Source organism: Ornithodoros turicata, chromosome 10, assembly GCF_037126465.1.
Source record: "Ornithodoros turicata isolate Travis chromosome 10, ASM3712646v1, whole genome shotgun sequence".
In the NCBI taxonomy this organism is placed as follows: domain Eukaryota; kingdom Metazoa; phylum Arthropoda; class Arachnida; order Ixodida; family Argasidae; genus Ornithodoros; species Ornithodoros turicata.
Genome location: NC_088210.1, coordinates 7,323,767 through 7,337,935, shown reverse-complemented (window position 1 = coordinate 7,337,935; position 14,169 = coordinate 7,323,767). Strand labels below are relative to the sequence as shown.

The window sequence follows — 14,169 nt, the reverse complement described above, 5'->3', positions numbered from 1 at the left end:
TTTGTGTGTGTAGCGAATTACTCGGATCAATTTTTCGCTGTCTCATTTAGTTCTGTGCTAGTAGCTGTGAAAAATTCCTTAATATTTTTCACGCACTGTTGAGTCACCTTACCACTCTCCTTCATACAGTGTTAAAACATCAAATGAAAGCTGGTCGTATCTTTCCTTCTTAGTCCTCTCTCTTCACTAATTTAGCACTGTATAGGATTTCTTCCTCATAGTTTCAGTGGTTCATTGCATGTAATGTAATGCAATGTACATAATGTATGTAATGTAATGTAATGTTCTTCACTGGTTCATTGTATGCGCTGTTCTTCGCTGTCTCTTTTTATCTACCACTGTTTATTCATTGTATGTTATTAACTGGTTACTCTGTATATACTGCTGTTATTCATTCTATGTTATCGACTGGTTTCTCTGTATATACCACTGTCATCCGTTGCATGTTATTAAGCGGCTTCACTGTATATACCACTGTTATTTACTGCTTGCACTGTACATATCATCAGGTTAATGTAATAAATTTTCTTTATATATATATATATACAATCATATAAAGTGCATTTTTATATTACATTGTGTACGTATTTAATTTGTTAATTGCTCGAGTATTGTTTCTGTATGGCTACACTGATGTTCACCCTCCGTTATGTAGCACCCACTCAGCAGGTCCTTAACTTATGGACAATAAATAATTGAGTACTTTCCAAAGACACCATATTCGAATTCCAATTCATAGTGGAGAGCCTCGACGATCATCTACGCGTGAAATGGTATGGAAACGCAAGCCGCATATAACCACAGAGCACAAAAATAATGCCAGAAAATTTTTTATTCAAACTCAATTTTATTCAATATTTTAACAACACAAATAACGGTGTGTGCGATGTCCTTGTGTGCGATGTTTACGTGCTTTGGTGCTTTGAGGCTTCGAAGAGCGACGCCTACTTCACGAAATCTTTTTTCATGCTCATCCCAGTGAACTGCAAAGCAACAGCAGCTATTCAGTAAATCCCATCACATCGACTGTGCAGTATAGAAGAAGAGTGGATTACTTGAAATACCACCGATCATCACACACATCGTAATCGGCACAGATTTGGTCGACAACTCTAACATGGACTAACCAGACAGAAACCTCGACTGAAAGCCCGTGCAGCCGCAAGAATCTTGGACCGACAGACTGGACCAAGTTCAATGTCCAACGACTACGATACTGTTGTGATTTACATCGGAGGGGAACCCTCTATTGCAGTGGTTCACCTGGACTCGCAAGCACCGAGGGGTTTTGAAAAAAGAAAAAAACAGTTACATGTTAACAGCACCGACAAAAAATGAAAATGGACGGCCCCCATGGTGGAGGGTGCACAGCAAAGAAGGGCAAGTGTAAGGGTGTTCGAAAAAATCACTGCTCTATTGTATCGTTGCAATAAATGGACGCGCTTTTGTGCCGCCATAATAGATCTAACCTAGGTGCCTATATAGTACTCATCCAGCCACTGTATTGCCTATCCAAGTGGCATTAACGAGGTTAGCCCTGTGTCGACACTCATCTTATCTCGCGCGCTAAACGCTGCGGGCAGACGTAACGTGTCTCATTGTTATCAGTGCTGGGTCATTACCACAAAAACCGTCCCAAAATCGTGGCTAGACACCCAGGGACTTTGACAATTTTTTTTTTCACTACTTCGCATTATTGAATTATGAATGTCAGAAAAATATTTCAGTGGAATTCCACTTCCGGCTTTCACGCGAGGCGGCGCCATAGTTTGCGGGAGGGCCAAAAAGTAGGGTTCGTTTAATGGCTTCTCCGCAGGGCACGGCTCCAACTATTTGAGATTTGTCACTTCCAGACTGATCACGAAGCACTTCCCCTTAGTTCTAAGTGAAAAAATTCGGATGGCAACGTGTATTTAAGGCGCGCAACAGGCTATAACTGTTGCGTTTTTGTCACATGTTTGGCATTTTTTACCCGTTCACTGGAAGCACGCACAGGTATGAAATTTGGTGTCCTGATAGATGTGGACATGGTTAAGACGTAGAAAAAATTTCATTCCTTCAGTTAAAGGAGAAGGCTGCGAAATATGGTGGGCAATATGCAAATTTGAGAAAATTTCCAATATTGGAAGGCATAAAAGGTGAAGTTGCCATCGTGATACCGACATGCCGTCAATGCTAAAATGAAGCTCAGCCTGTCCACTTCAAAGTATAAAAGATCTCCAGGGTACTTTTTTGTATTTTTTGTAATAATTTTTCGAATCTCTGTCCCAGATGAAGCCCTCTTCAGCTTGTAATACTTCAAACGCTACCGGCGCTTGTTTATTTGTCCGAGACGCGCTGATTTTGATATTGTCGGAGCATGTGTGTAGAAATTCTTAACGCGACACGAAATTGCCTCCCAGCCATAAAGCAGCAAAAGGGTAATAAAATCAGGTACGCTTTTGCGCTGCCTCTCTCTCTCTCAGAATAAGCACGCAAACACTGACATATTCAAAGTAATCTTGATATAATATGGGACACAGAACATGCACAGTGTTATGTCACACACAAAATACACAGAAAACATTTACATTTGCATATACACATTTAATGGTCAACAACAACAACAATAAATGAAGAAGTGATGATGACATGGGATGTTTCCCCGTGGTAGCCACAGGACACTACCCCATTTCACAGTGGTTAATATGAGAGGATAAATTATGGTGAGAATGGAGCAACGACAGGTCGGAGTTCTGTTTAGAGCTCTTCAAGGAGTCCAGTGGCCTGCATGAAAACGAAAAGGGAGCGAAGAGCCCGGCATGATGTTCAGGGGAGCTCCATGGGCCAAGTACTTTGGACAAGCTGAATGGTCTATGGTCGAGGAGTTCAAGTTGGCGTCGGAGTACCCGGCGTTCACACGTGTACCGCTCACAGTCCTCGATGATATGGGGGATCGTAGCTGGGGTGCGGCAAGCTAGGCACAGCGCCGTGTTACTGTAACCCAGCTTAGCACGGAACGCAGGGGTGAAGGCGACGTTGAGTCGTAGACGCCGCAGGAGTGTCGTAAAGCTGCGAGGGAAGCCACCTGGCATCCTAAATGATAATGACAGGTCCACTGCATGGAGGAGCATCACTCGATTTAATGGTCAACCAGCACGTGTGATATAGTCTTTCCTGAGATGCTAAGGTGCGCTGCCTTGTACTTGCCGTAGTGAAGTGTGAAGTTTTTCTTCGGTGGATGCTGATATCACGCGTACCCTCACTGTGTTAGTTGAGACAGCTTCAAAGTAACGAAGTTCTCGTGTTCCAGGAATGGCTCGAGCCATTTCATAGCGATCCTGCAACGCAGCCTGCTCCGCCGATACATCTCCAAAGGACACCCATATGGGCAATATGTTCTGAAGGCTTTCTTCAGCCCAAAGGAATAAATCCCGTGGATTTAATATCTGATGACCAAAAAGTCCTCTGCAGACTCGCCTTTGCCGCTTAACAGTTCCACCAATCCCATCGCATGCACCTTTCCCGTGGGACGTACCAAAAAAGTTCCATGTTGCCGATATTCCAAAATCCTCTACATGAAAACAAAGGTTCACAAAATTCTTTTTTTTCTGATATTGAGAAGCAGCGCCGTCCGAGAAATAGTGCAGCTTTTTGATGTGTGCGTGAGGGGGTAGGAAATGCTGGAGGAACTTCTTTTGGTACAAGTGTACTGAAGCGTTGTCGTGAGTCAGGGATTCGGAAATAATGACGTAAGACGAATGCTGCAGGATTGGGTCAGATGCTATGCCTCATTATAGGAACTGACTCTTTTCTGCAGCTGCAGCAAGAAGACAAGAGGGATAAAAACTAGGCACGACCTCCAGCTGATAAAACAAAGAAAGAAAGAAAGAAAAAAAAAAAGAAGGAGAAAAACAGTAGACGTTGAAAGTACGGCAGACAGTAAGCAATTAAACGACTAAAATTGCAGTAAAACGGCTCTGAGCGCCGTCTGGTGGGAAACGATCCCCAACTTGTCATGCAGTAGTGATCTTGTGGGGTGGCGCTACTGCAGAGACGGACAGGCTGCACCGGGGTGGAGGGCGGATCCGCGGAAGGATTACCGCGATAAGAGGAAGATAAGAGGCATTTCGCGGGAAACGCAAGGGGAGGCAACACGGAATTGCTGTTGGGCCAGGGACCTGAGATTGTACACGATGTGAGTTCCTGTTTTTCCAATTTGTTGAATTCTTTATCAGGTAACAAAGAGCGTCTGTTCGTTCCACTTCTGTCGGTGTCTTCCGGTGTGGCGGTTTGGCAAAAGACGGGTTGTACTCAACCCCACGTGGGATTCAAGGGGGCAGAATCCTACAATCTATGGCGACGACTCACTTGCTGCCCATGATGACTAGCTAGCCGGTAACATCTCATTACGGCCGAAGTCTCATTACGGCCAAAGTCTCATTACGGCTGAAAATCCTTTAATCCCCAAGTGTCTCATTACGGCCGAAGGTAGTCTCATTTCGGCCGAAGATGTTTCATCACGGCCAAAAAGAAAAAAGAAGCATCAACCATATTAGCAATGCTTCCCAAAGTGTGTCCGAGGCGGTGTGACCCACGACTTGTGTCACACACAATGGTTCATGCACACAATATTGCGACAGTGTTTCATGCATCCCTCGTGAAAAATGTTTTTATTGTCATACTGTGGTGACATGATATTTGTATGTGTTACGCCATTTTGTCTCAGCATTCGAGCAACATCCTACTCGTTTGTCCTGTGAGCAACAACAACATATATATTGTGATGATGAAGTGGGGAGGTTTTCCACTCTAGGAGTGGAACGCTACCCCATAGCTAGGGGTCTAATATGAGTGGCAAACTGTGTGTCTATGTTCTGAAAAGTTACTCCACAAGGGAGCCCACTGAGAGCTCCAGGAGCCACATGACCTATGACCATGATCTTTTCCGCCACTAGCTGCCTTCTACAATTTACGTCCACCTGAAATTTTAAAAAAAGTATATAAGATGCTGAACAAAACGACATATGCTCTTGTTTGATGATGACCACAAGACATATGCTGTCAAGCAGACTTTTTTTTTTCATATATTCAAAACATATTCAAGAATTATGGACAACAATGACAATTACGTCATAATGATGCAGCTGCATAGCCAGGAAAATATTTCAGGAGGTGTTCTATGAGACTTTACAAGGGGTGGAGGAGTCCCCCTCGTCAGTGCTTTATCCAGACCCCCTACAACCCCCAAATGTTCAGTGACACCCCCCTAACTTTTTTGACTGTGCACCTCCTACAGGGGGTGCCCTTGGAATTTCAGCTTCAGACACGTCTGTAATGATATGTTAAGCTGTAATGATGTAACTATGATGATGATCCCCCTCCCCAATTTTTTCCAACACCCCTCTCGTGCTTGGGATTCTGGATAAACTACTGCCCCTCGTTCATTTTCGTGGGGCACTACATTAGTGCTTATGCCACTGCGCTGATGTCACAATGTTATAAGCGTGTGTCACTCTGGGCATTCGGAATTCCTCTAAGCTACAATATGTAAATTCAGAATCAGTATATCCGAAGGGTAAGCATCATATGTTACCTGCAGGCTTCATGCTGAAACACGTGTGCGCAAACGACTTCCGCCGTGGAGGGCGACGTCGTTAGTGTAATCATACACGCAGGACAATCGCGGGCACCTGGAGTAGTGGCAGCAACCTGAAAACGATACATTTTCTCGTTATATATGAGTGATCAAAAATATACCTTCCCACATGTTTCGTTTTGTCGTTTGTAAGTAGCGCTAGTAAGGGAACAGCACTTGGTTGGTCACATGCATGCCACAACGCGAGAGGTGCCGATATTCCGATCACGCGATCAAAAATGAACCATGTCTACCATGCACACTTCCCATGCAACTACTTCCCCAGCATCGTGAGACACGACACGCATGTATTCAGTGTCACAGTGTAATGTGAAACGATACGCAGGAATCAAAAAGATGCCAACATACCTGTAATCCATTGTCTCATAACTTTGCTTCGTTTCTGGCAGCTACCATGAAGTGCAATGCACGATTTACAAGTTTCGTTTCGCCATACTGCACATTGCTGCACATTTCGCAAGCGTCACGCAATCCCACGTGACCTCTTTTTGATCAGTGAAAATAACTCGCGTCATGAACATGTATGTTCATCTCAGCGCTAATCCGTTTTACATGCTATAGAAGGAGGGGGGGGGGTCAATACTCTTCCTTTCGTGTATTGATATCTTATTATTTTGCTATACTCTCACGCTCTCAACTTCGGATGGTGTCTAGCAACGTCCGGTATCTCGTCGTTTCTTGTGTTAGCGAGCCGTTGTACATACTTTACGACGTGTTTATATCTATCGATTTGTAGTGCTGTAATGTGCAAATTAGTGGACTTAAGCGGCTCTTTATTTTCCGTCGTTGTCTTTCGGGAAGCGCGTGTCGTTCCAGTGAAAATTGAGTTGAATGAATCGTCACAGTCCCAACGTATATCGCGCAGTGTTGACCAAGGCCGAGAACCAAGAATTCTGGTGAGTTATGCTTTCGTAGACTGTCTGGCTTAGCAGTGTGTTATCCACACACAGTTGCATTCTCATACGAGTAATTTGACTGAGTCAAAACAGCCGAAGTGCCTGTAATAGATGTAGCTCGGTATGTGTTAGTAGGTATGAACCGTTTGTAGTTCGTTGCGCGTTTAGGAACAACAAATTCATTCGAAGTTAAGATACCGATAATGCCGCACCGTACAGCAGATTTATCATTGTGAGCCACATTTCATTTGTTAAAATTTGTCGTCATATTTGTTCAAAAATAAAAGCACAAGTCGGCATACTTGAATTGATCTCCTCGAATTGCTTACCGCGAACATCTGGAAATGTTGCGCAGGCTTTTGCACCGTACTAAGCGCAAAAGCATATCTGATTAGAATAAATATTTCAAGGGGAAGTCATTTAAGTACATTGTTATTTATAGCTATTTTCCATTCCAGTCATGTTATGTGGCTACGCGAAGGATTCCGAAAAAGAAAAACAACAACAACATGGCTAATAGGATGTTGCTGCCCAGGGAGTCTTGGCTGAAGAGGTGAGCTGTTAAGATTACCAATGTACCGTACGGTTCTGTTGTGAAGTGAAAAATTGTGTAGTAGTGCACGAGTGTTAATTCGTGCACTACTTTTATAAGAAATGAAAAAAAGGAAAGTCATGCATGCATCATTTCATGAATTGTAATGTATCACTGTTTCATATTCACATGTTTCCATTAAGTGAATGAACTAATGCAATTAAATTCATCTCATGGTCATGCATTGTGTTTACCTGGAAGTCACATTATTTTTTTTTTTTTTTTTTGTCTAGATGAAGATTTATGTTAGCCTTGTATGAAATAACAGATACATATCTACATGTATGCAGCTTGTGCACATTAAAACCAGCCATGTAGAGTCAAATGTCTGTTTTTTTTTAAATATTCTAGCCTATATTCACGGTTGCTCGTGCTTCTTGCAGGTCTACTCATTCCAGAAGCAAGAATTGTACCATTGTAAAGCGAGTGGAAATAAACTGACGTCGACTGGGATAAACGTTCCTTCTTGGCCAGTGACTGTATAGGACGACTCCAAAAAATGTCACAGCAAAGCCGATGTTCATCCAGCTCTCCGCAAGCAGCTAACTCCACCTAGTAGCCTGCTGCTTCACAGCAACATGAACACTACCTTTGGGGTGTACACATTACACAATATGCTGCGTTGTGCTGCGGTATGATAACATACTGATTGTCTCACAATATGTGTATACAGTCAAACTCCTTTACAACGAAACTCAGGGGACAGCAAAAAAAAATTTGCAGTAAAGGTATTTTCGTTAAAAAGTATGTCCATTATTGGACCTATAGGGCTCCAGCGGGACCGCAAAAAAATTTGCTGTTGTGGTATTTTCGTTAAAAAGGTGTCCGCTATAAAGGAGTTTGACTGTATATATGATAAGGGCCCTAAGGGCACACCGCATGGCTTATACACTCTGGAATGGATATCCATACCTGGCTGCAACATTGCATGTCAATGCACGTTACAATACACATTTTGACATTTGGCCGTTATGAGACATCTTCGGCCGTTATGAGACATCTTCGGCCGTAATGAGACTACCTTCGGCCGTATTGAGACATTGGCCGTAATGAGACACTTGGGGATTAAAGGATTATCGGCCGTATTGAGACATCGGCCGATTGGTGATGGCTTCTACAGTGTTACCCGTTATTTTCATTTGAATTCTATTAAAAACTACTGCATGAGCGCAAGTGGAAAGAAAAGTATGAAGTTTGAGTACCGAGGGCTCGGGCTATCGAATAGATACGTTTTCTGAGGTCGTAGCTCTACCGATTGCCAGTACCTTTAACATTTTGTTGAACAAATAGTACTCGCTGTCAGTCTATCGTAGACATAGCTTTCTCGTACCCACCTGTCGGATGAGCCTGACCTCGAAGTTCTGGACCAGAGAGATCGCGGTCGTGGTGTCCATCTCATAGTCTTCCAGTTTCCATTCTGCCTTGTTTCCCACCTGACAGATCAATCTAGTGGCCCTCCTTTCAAACACAATCGTCATGTCGTCTTGCGATGGTCTCTTGATTGTGCAAATCTGGGCGGTTTTGTTCGGTGTCTGCACTTGGAACTGAATGCTGCAATACGATATCAAGAAAAATACAAAAGCTGGTGTGACGTGTTTTGAAACATGCGCCATTACATCGAGGATCGGAGACGTATATAGTCACGCGGAAGAGGCAATAATTCGCAGTTGCAGTTACTTGATCTAGAAAGTAATTTCTTTTGACAGAAGTTGCCGGCACCAAAATGTAATCGAGTTACAGCTCAGCTCGTCCCAAGCGATAAGATGCTACACGTTCTCGCACAACATGTTTATGATTATATATATGCTTCTTCTCAAACGTTCACACACAACGAAGTATATGATTAAAGCCTTAAAGCCAGATACAGGGACGAAGACACACACACACACACAAATAGTGTACTCACAAACAACTTAATTGCTCGCAGAGGACACGTTTAAAACCTCCGAGCAGGAGGCTAATGACTCAATGGGGTCGCCGTTGATGGCCACATCGTCACGAGTATAGCAAAAGAGTACACATGGAACGAATCCAAAGTCTTTCGAATCCGAATCCGGATTTGAATCCAAGGAAGGTTCTGCGAATCCACGAATCTTGAATCTTTCGAATTCTTTCTTTAAGAAGAGTTTAAAAAGCCACGAAAAAAAAAAACACGTCTGGTGAAATGTGTTTTGAAGCAGAATATGATGCCTTTGTTTGAAAAAAAAAAAAAAATTAAGTAATGCTTCAGTTTCGGGAGAAAATATACCCATATATGGTTCTTCTTAAATGTAATTTATTAAACACGTTGTTCGTTGACTGCAAGAAATACATAAATTCTTCAGACTGAAATTTCCATAAAACTAAGCAACAATCAAAAGCAAAACCAGGTTACTTTTAGACTTGTAACGTAGCAGTTGCTGTCTTAACAATTCCAGCACAACGGTTTCGGAGCAATATAAACAAAGGAACAAGAAAGCACCTGTCGGCCAATGAGGCTTTCGGCGGACTCAAAAGGCGCCAATTTGAAAAAGAAAAAAGAGAAAAAAAAACGTGGTTGGTGTATACCAAAGATCCGATTCGGATTCGCGAATTGTGGATTCGTGGATTCCTACAGCCCTACAAAAAAGGCAAATGAAATATGAAGGGCGGAGATGCCCCAAGCCCATAGAATTTCGTACACGCAATCAACACAACATTCAACAAACTTACGCTTAAGGCCTGTTCCGAACTACAGCGATTATAGAAAACACCGCGATATCCTCCAATCCACTAGCAATCCTCAAAGCCACTTCAAACTTCAGACCACTACAGGGAGTTGAGACCCTATCTTTGCAGAACAGACACTTTTAGCTATATAATCATTTTTTCCCCAAAAACCACGTAGGACTGGAACTACGGTGTGCAGTAAAGTTCATGGACTAAGCCTCTCTCCTCTTTGATACTCTTGCAAGAACGAGATTTTACTTTCAATCATAAAATGGGTGTTGAGTGGGCTTATGGAAACTGTTCGTCGGTTTTGTTTAGGTTTTCCAGCTTTGACGCGTATGATATGCCTTCTCTCCTGTAACTAATTATTGCCTTTTATGGACAATGATTGTTTGCTGCAGTGATTGTTGTAGTGCTATGTACATGTTCATTGTTCGTGCTACCCCCTGCTGCAATTGATCTCGTGTCGGCTGTTTGAGCGCTGTTGGCGGTGGTGCTGATGATGAAAGGGCTTGCCGTTGTCGGCCTCACAGAGCTTGGCAACGTCACGACTGACGCCCTGGTGGAATGTGCGTCCTGGGCCGACTTCTAGGGTACTGTGCGGACATATGTCTGAAGGCGTCTGAGGAAAACCCAGGAAAAACCTCAGACAGCACAGCGGGCAACAGGATTCGAACACGGGCACCTCCCAGTTTAGACGTGGCTAATATTAGCACTACATCCGTGTTGTTCAATGGGGAGACCCTTGAGCGATGACGTCGCGGAAGTCGCGGAACTGTAATCCTTCCTTGTTTCTGCACTGCACGCCGACCTCATTGGAATCAGCGAGTCTGTCATCCGAAATGTTCGAAGATTGTCAGTTCGCTCCGTTGAACGAACTTGGTCGTCTGCATGTTGTCGAACTTCCTAAGCGCCATGATGGGAGAGACCGGAAACGACCGTCCACAAGTTCCGCTAGATGGCAGCTCTAGCACCAGTTTGCAAGTGTGAACCGTTATAGTGGTTATAGCGTCCTCGGATAAACTTGCTCCGGAATTGCCCCGAAACCACAGTGGTGCGTGGGGCTCTACACTGGCGGTGCCCTGGGCGGAGGCATTATCGAACATGAAACTGCACCGCAATGGTGGATCTGATGGATACTAGCATGCGCTACCTAGAGATCTGTGCTCGTTGTGGCTCGTAGGCTGCGCGACCCGTAGCGAGAGGCACCTGGCGAGCGGCACCGATCGAATGCCATGCTGACGATCACTACCTGCTGCTACTTGCCCGGCTACACCTGGCTACTTGCCGCTTCCGCCTTCCTCCGTGCTTCCGGCAATCGCGATGCTTCTTGGGATTGCACTCTGGCGCTCGGCCGATTTTCTCGGTGTGAGTTGGGGGCAACTCAGTGCTGCACTGAACGGGTGCACTCCTTTAATCGAGGACGTTCAGTGCGCAACAGTGCAGTTTATCGAGGACGCTATTAGATAACAGTGACCCACGTTTTGAACAGGTTGTTTCGTAGCGCTATCGTAGCGCGCTGCTATGTGTCGGAACAGGAATAACTTCCCACACCGGCATTAAAGACTACCCAATCCCCTTCATTTCGGGCAAGATTTTTCGGAAAATAAATCCAACTTCCACATTTTTCTTCGTTTGTCTCTCTCCTGAGACCACCTCCGTCTTCACTTTCTCACGGTCCACTGGTCACCTTTGTACTCCGCACCCGTGTCCTCATTCCGTCGCCATAACCCCCCCTTTTTATCCTTAATTCCTCGAATGTCACCAACAAGTGTTCTCGTTTCCTGTGTATAAGCCCTTGGGCTCGCGTTGTTTCGCTTCTGATACCCCTGCTTTTGTATTTATGTTCTTGTGATTTTTATCTGTTGTTTGCATCCTTTCCATCAACCTGTTACCCTCTCATGCCAGAACTCCCCCTTCAGCTGTATATATGTGCCTGTACCATGTTTACATTTTTGTAACCTGAAGAAGTGCAGTCTCATGCACGAAAGTCTTGTTTACCATGTGTAAATAAATAAGTTGTTCCTACCGTTTAATATCACTCTTTGAAAATAAATAACTAAAAAATGAAAACTTGCCGGAAAGGAAGTGGATTAAGGTCGACTGCAGCAACCTGAAGGCATTTTAGAACATGTCCCACTTAATCTCAGAAAGAGTTGACACGTAATATCACCTTGACTGGTGCTTCCTAACAGCACATTCAGGGGGTACCTGCTACGGTATTACGTAATGTCACCCAATGTTGCATTAAAATAGAGGGATATAATTATTAGGAAAGGGGGAAATAAATGCTTGCCATCAAAGGCAACATGTAAGCACGACACAACCGAAGTAAGGACTTAGCAATGCGCCAAGGAAGATGTGTCACACGCTGTCTGCAACATTGAAGTGCCATGTCAGGATAGTGTACGATATTCCACACTATAAGGTCACTTTCTACTTACTCGTCACTCTGGGAACTAGTCCTCTTGAAGTTTCCAACCACAACCAGGCGTCCTCCTACTCTGATGTTTCCATTATCGGTAACGTTGACCGGTTTTCCCTGTTACAAGTAGAGAAAAGGGAAGTATTTACTACATATACCAGAGATATCTATTCGAACGTTGCCTGAAAGTAACTCCTAGGGTATCTTTCTTAGCAGGGTAAAGTGGGGCTACTTGAAGACGGGGGTCAAGTTGAGGACAGTTTTTCGCGTGACATTTCTCAGCAATAATGTTTTCTCGTCTGCGACACCAGGGTGAGCGCAAGTCGTCGTCTGGACTTTGAAGTAACGTGTTCTTCACGTGTCTTTTTTAATAAGACGTGCGACGCTGTTTGGCAGATGTAGGGGGGAGGAGCATATATATTTATTCGAAGGAAAGGTCTGCCAGTTGGCATGCTATTCGACTAAAAAAAACGAAAAATAAATAGAAAGAAAAGAAAAAAGAGCGAGAAAAGTTGAGACTCCATTAAAAACAAAAACAAAAATAAAAAAGAAAGAAGAGATAGAGAAAAATGAAGCAGAAAGAAAGAAGAAAGAGAAAAAAAGTAGAAGGTGAGACTCCTGGAGCGCGCAGCTCAGAACTTGGGAGGCCAGGCCAGGTGCACTTCAGAAAGTGTCATAAAGCACTTGTGACGGCCCATTGTTGGTGCTGAGCAGAGGTGGTGATATTACTTTTATTTTGTAGTGCATTACCATTACTCATTACTTGCATAAAAAACTAATGCACTACATTACTCATTACTTTTTGGATATTAGTAATGCATTAGTAATGGCATTACTCTAGCATTACATTTACATTTTAGGGCATAAGCCTCAAAGATGCTATGCATAAGTTTTTCCCTTGCTTTTCTTTTTTTTTTTTTTTTTCTGTAGGCAATAGCCACCAGAGTATACCCAAATTGGTGCCACTAAATCCTCGCAGAAGCGAGTCTGATAGGCAAGAACTATAGATAAGATTTATTGCAGATCCCTTTTTTAGCATTATGGAGCCGGCGGATGAAGCCCAGCCTACAGAAAAACTGGCAGAAGAACTACCTCTGACAGCACAAGAGAAACTAACACGGTACCATACCAAAACAGTGAATCGCTACAGCAATAATTACGTGTTACCTTCATAGAGGCTATGTTTCTATTTCACTAATTATCCTCTACTCCAAATGCGCACAGGAGAAAATCGGTGATATCATCATGTAGACACTTGTGACGCACACCGCCGACTGTTGAACCCTTGCAGAATTCCCCAGGCCGCGCCTTTCTCTTTCCATGTTGCCCTGTGCTCATTGTTAAAGGCGGGTTGAAAAAAAAAACTTGGATGTTCCAAACCTTCGCGTGGCGCAATGAACATTCGACAAAAGTAATGAGTAATGCCACCCTGCATTACTCAGTCGAAATGTAATGCATGTAATGCATTACTTCGTAATGCATTACTCCCCACCTCTGGTGCTGAGACACAGTGCCAAGAAGTGCGGCCAGCGTCATTTGGTTGAGCCCGAAACCTTCGAGGCAGCGGAAAAGGGTGGCGCGATGGTTAGTGTACTTGGTGCGGGTCAGCAGGAGGTGCGACGTGTCCGCAACCACTTCGCAAACGTCACAGAGGGTCGAGATCTGCCTCACCATCATGCGCTGGAGCGGTATAGCGCGTATGCGAAGTTGAGGGGGAGGAGTGTCTCTTGTGGCCGTTGGAGACGCCGTGGTGGGGGAGAACTCCACCGCCGGGTCGATGGGGCGAAGAAACTCGTTGAAACGGGCGGTTTCGCGAATGAAGCACCGCACCTCTTGGTCGGCCCAGCGGTGGATTTGGATACGGCAGGCCGAAGGAGTGAGCGGTATGTGCGCCGCGGCGTCGGGTTGTTCGTGTGCACGCCTGGCCGTA

At 44.2% G+C, this 14,169-nt stretch overlaps 1 protein-coding gene across 1 annotated transcript in view; it reads right to left on the bottom strand.

Moving 5' to 3' along the window:
• Nucleotides 1–814: 814 nt before the first annotated feature.
• LOC135370745 (uncharacterized) overlaps nt 815–14,169 on the bottom strand; it is a 33,541-nt gene continuing 20,186 nt past the window's right edge. The window contains exons 5-7 of the mRNA XM_064604566.1: nt 12,259–12,356; nt 8,461–8,677; nt 815–983 (exon numbers count right to left, since the gene is read on the bottom strand). Of these exons, the coding sequence (XP_064460636.1) occupies nt 945–983; nt 8,461–8,677; nt 12,259–12,356 (354 nt within the window). The 3' untranslated portion in view covers nt 815–944. The remainder of the gene's footprint in view (nt 984–8,460; nt 8,678–12,258; nt 12,357–14,169) is intronic.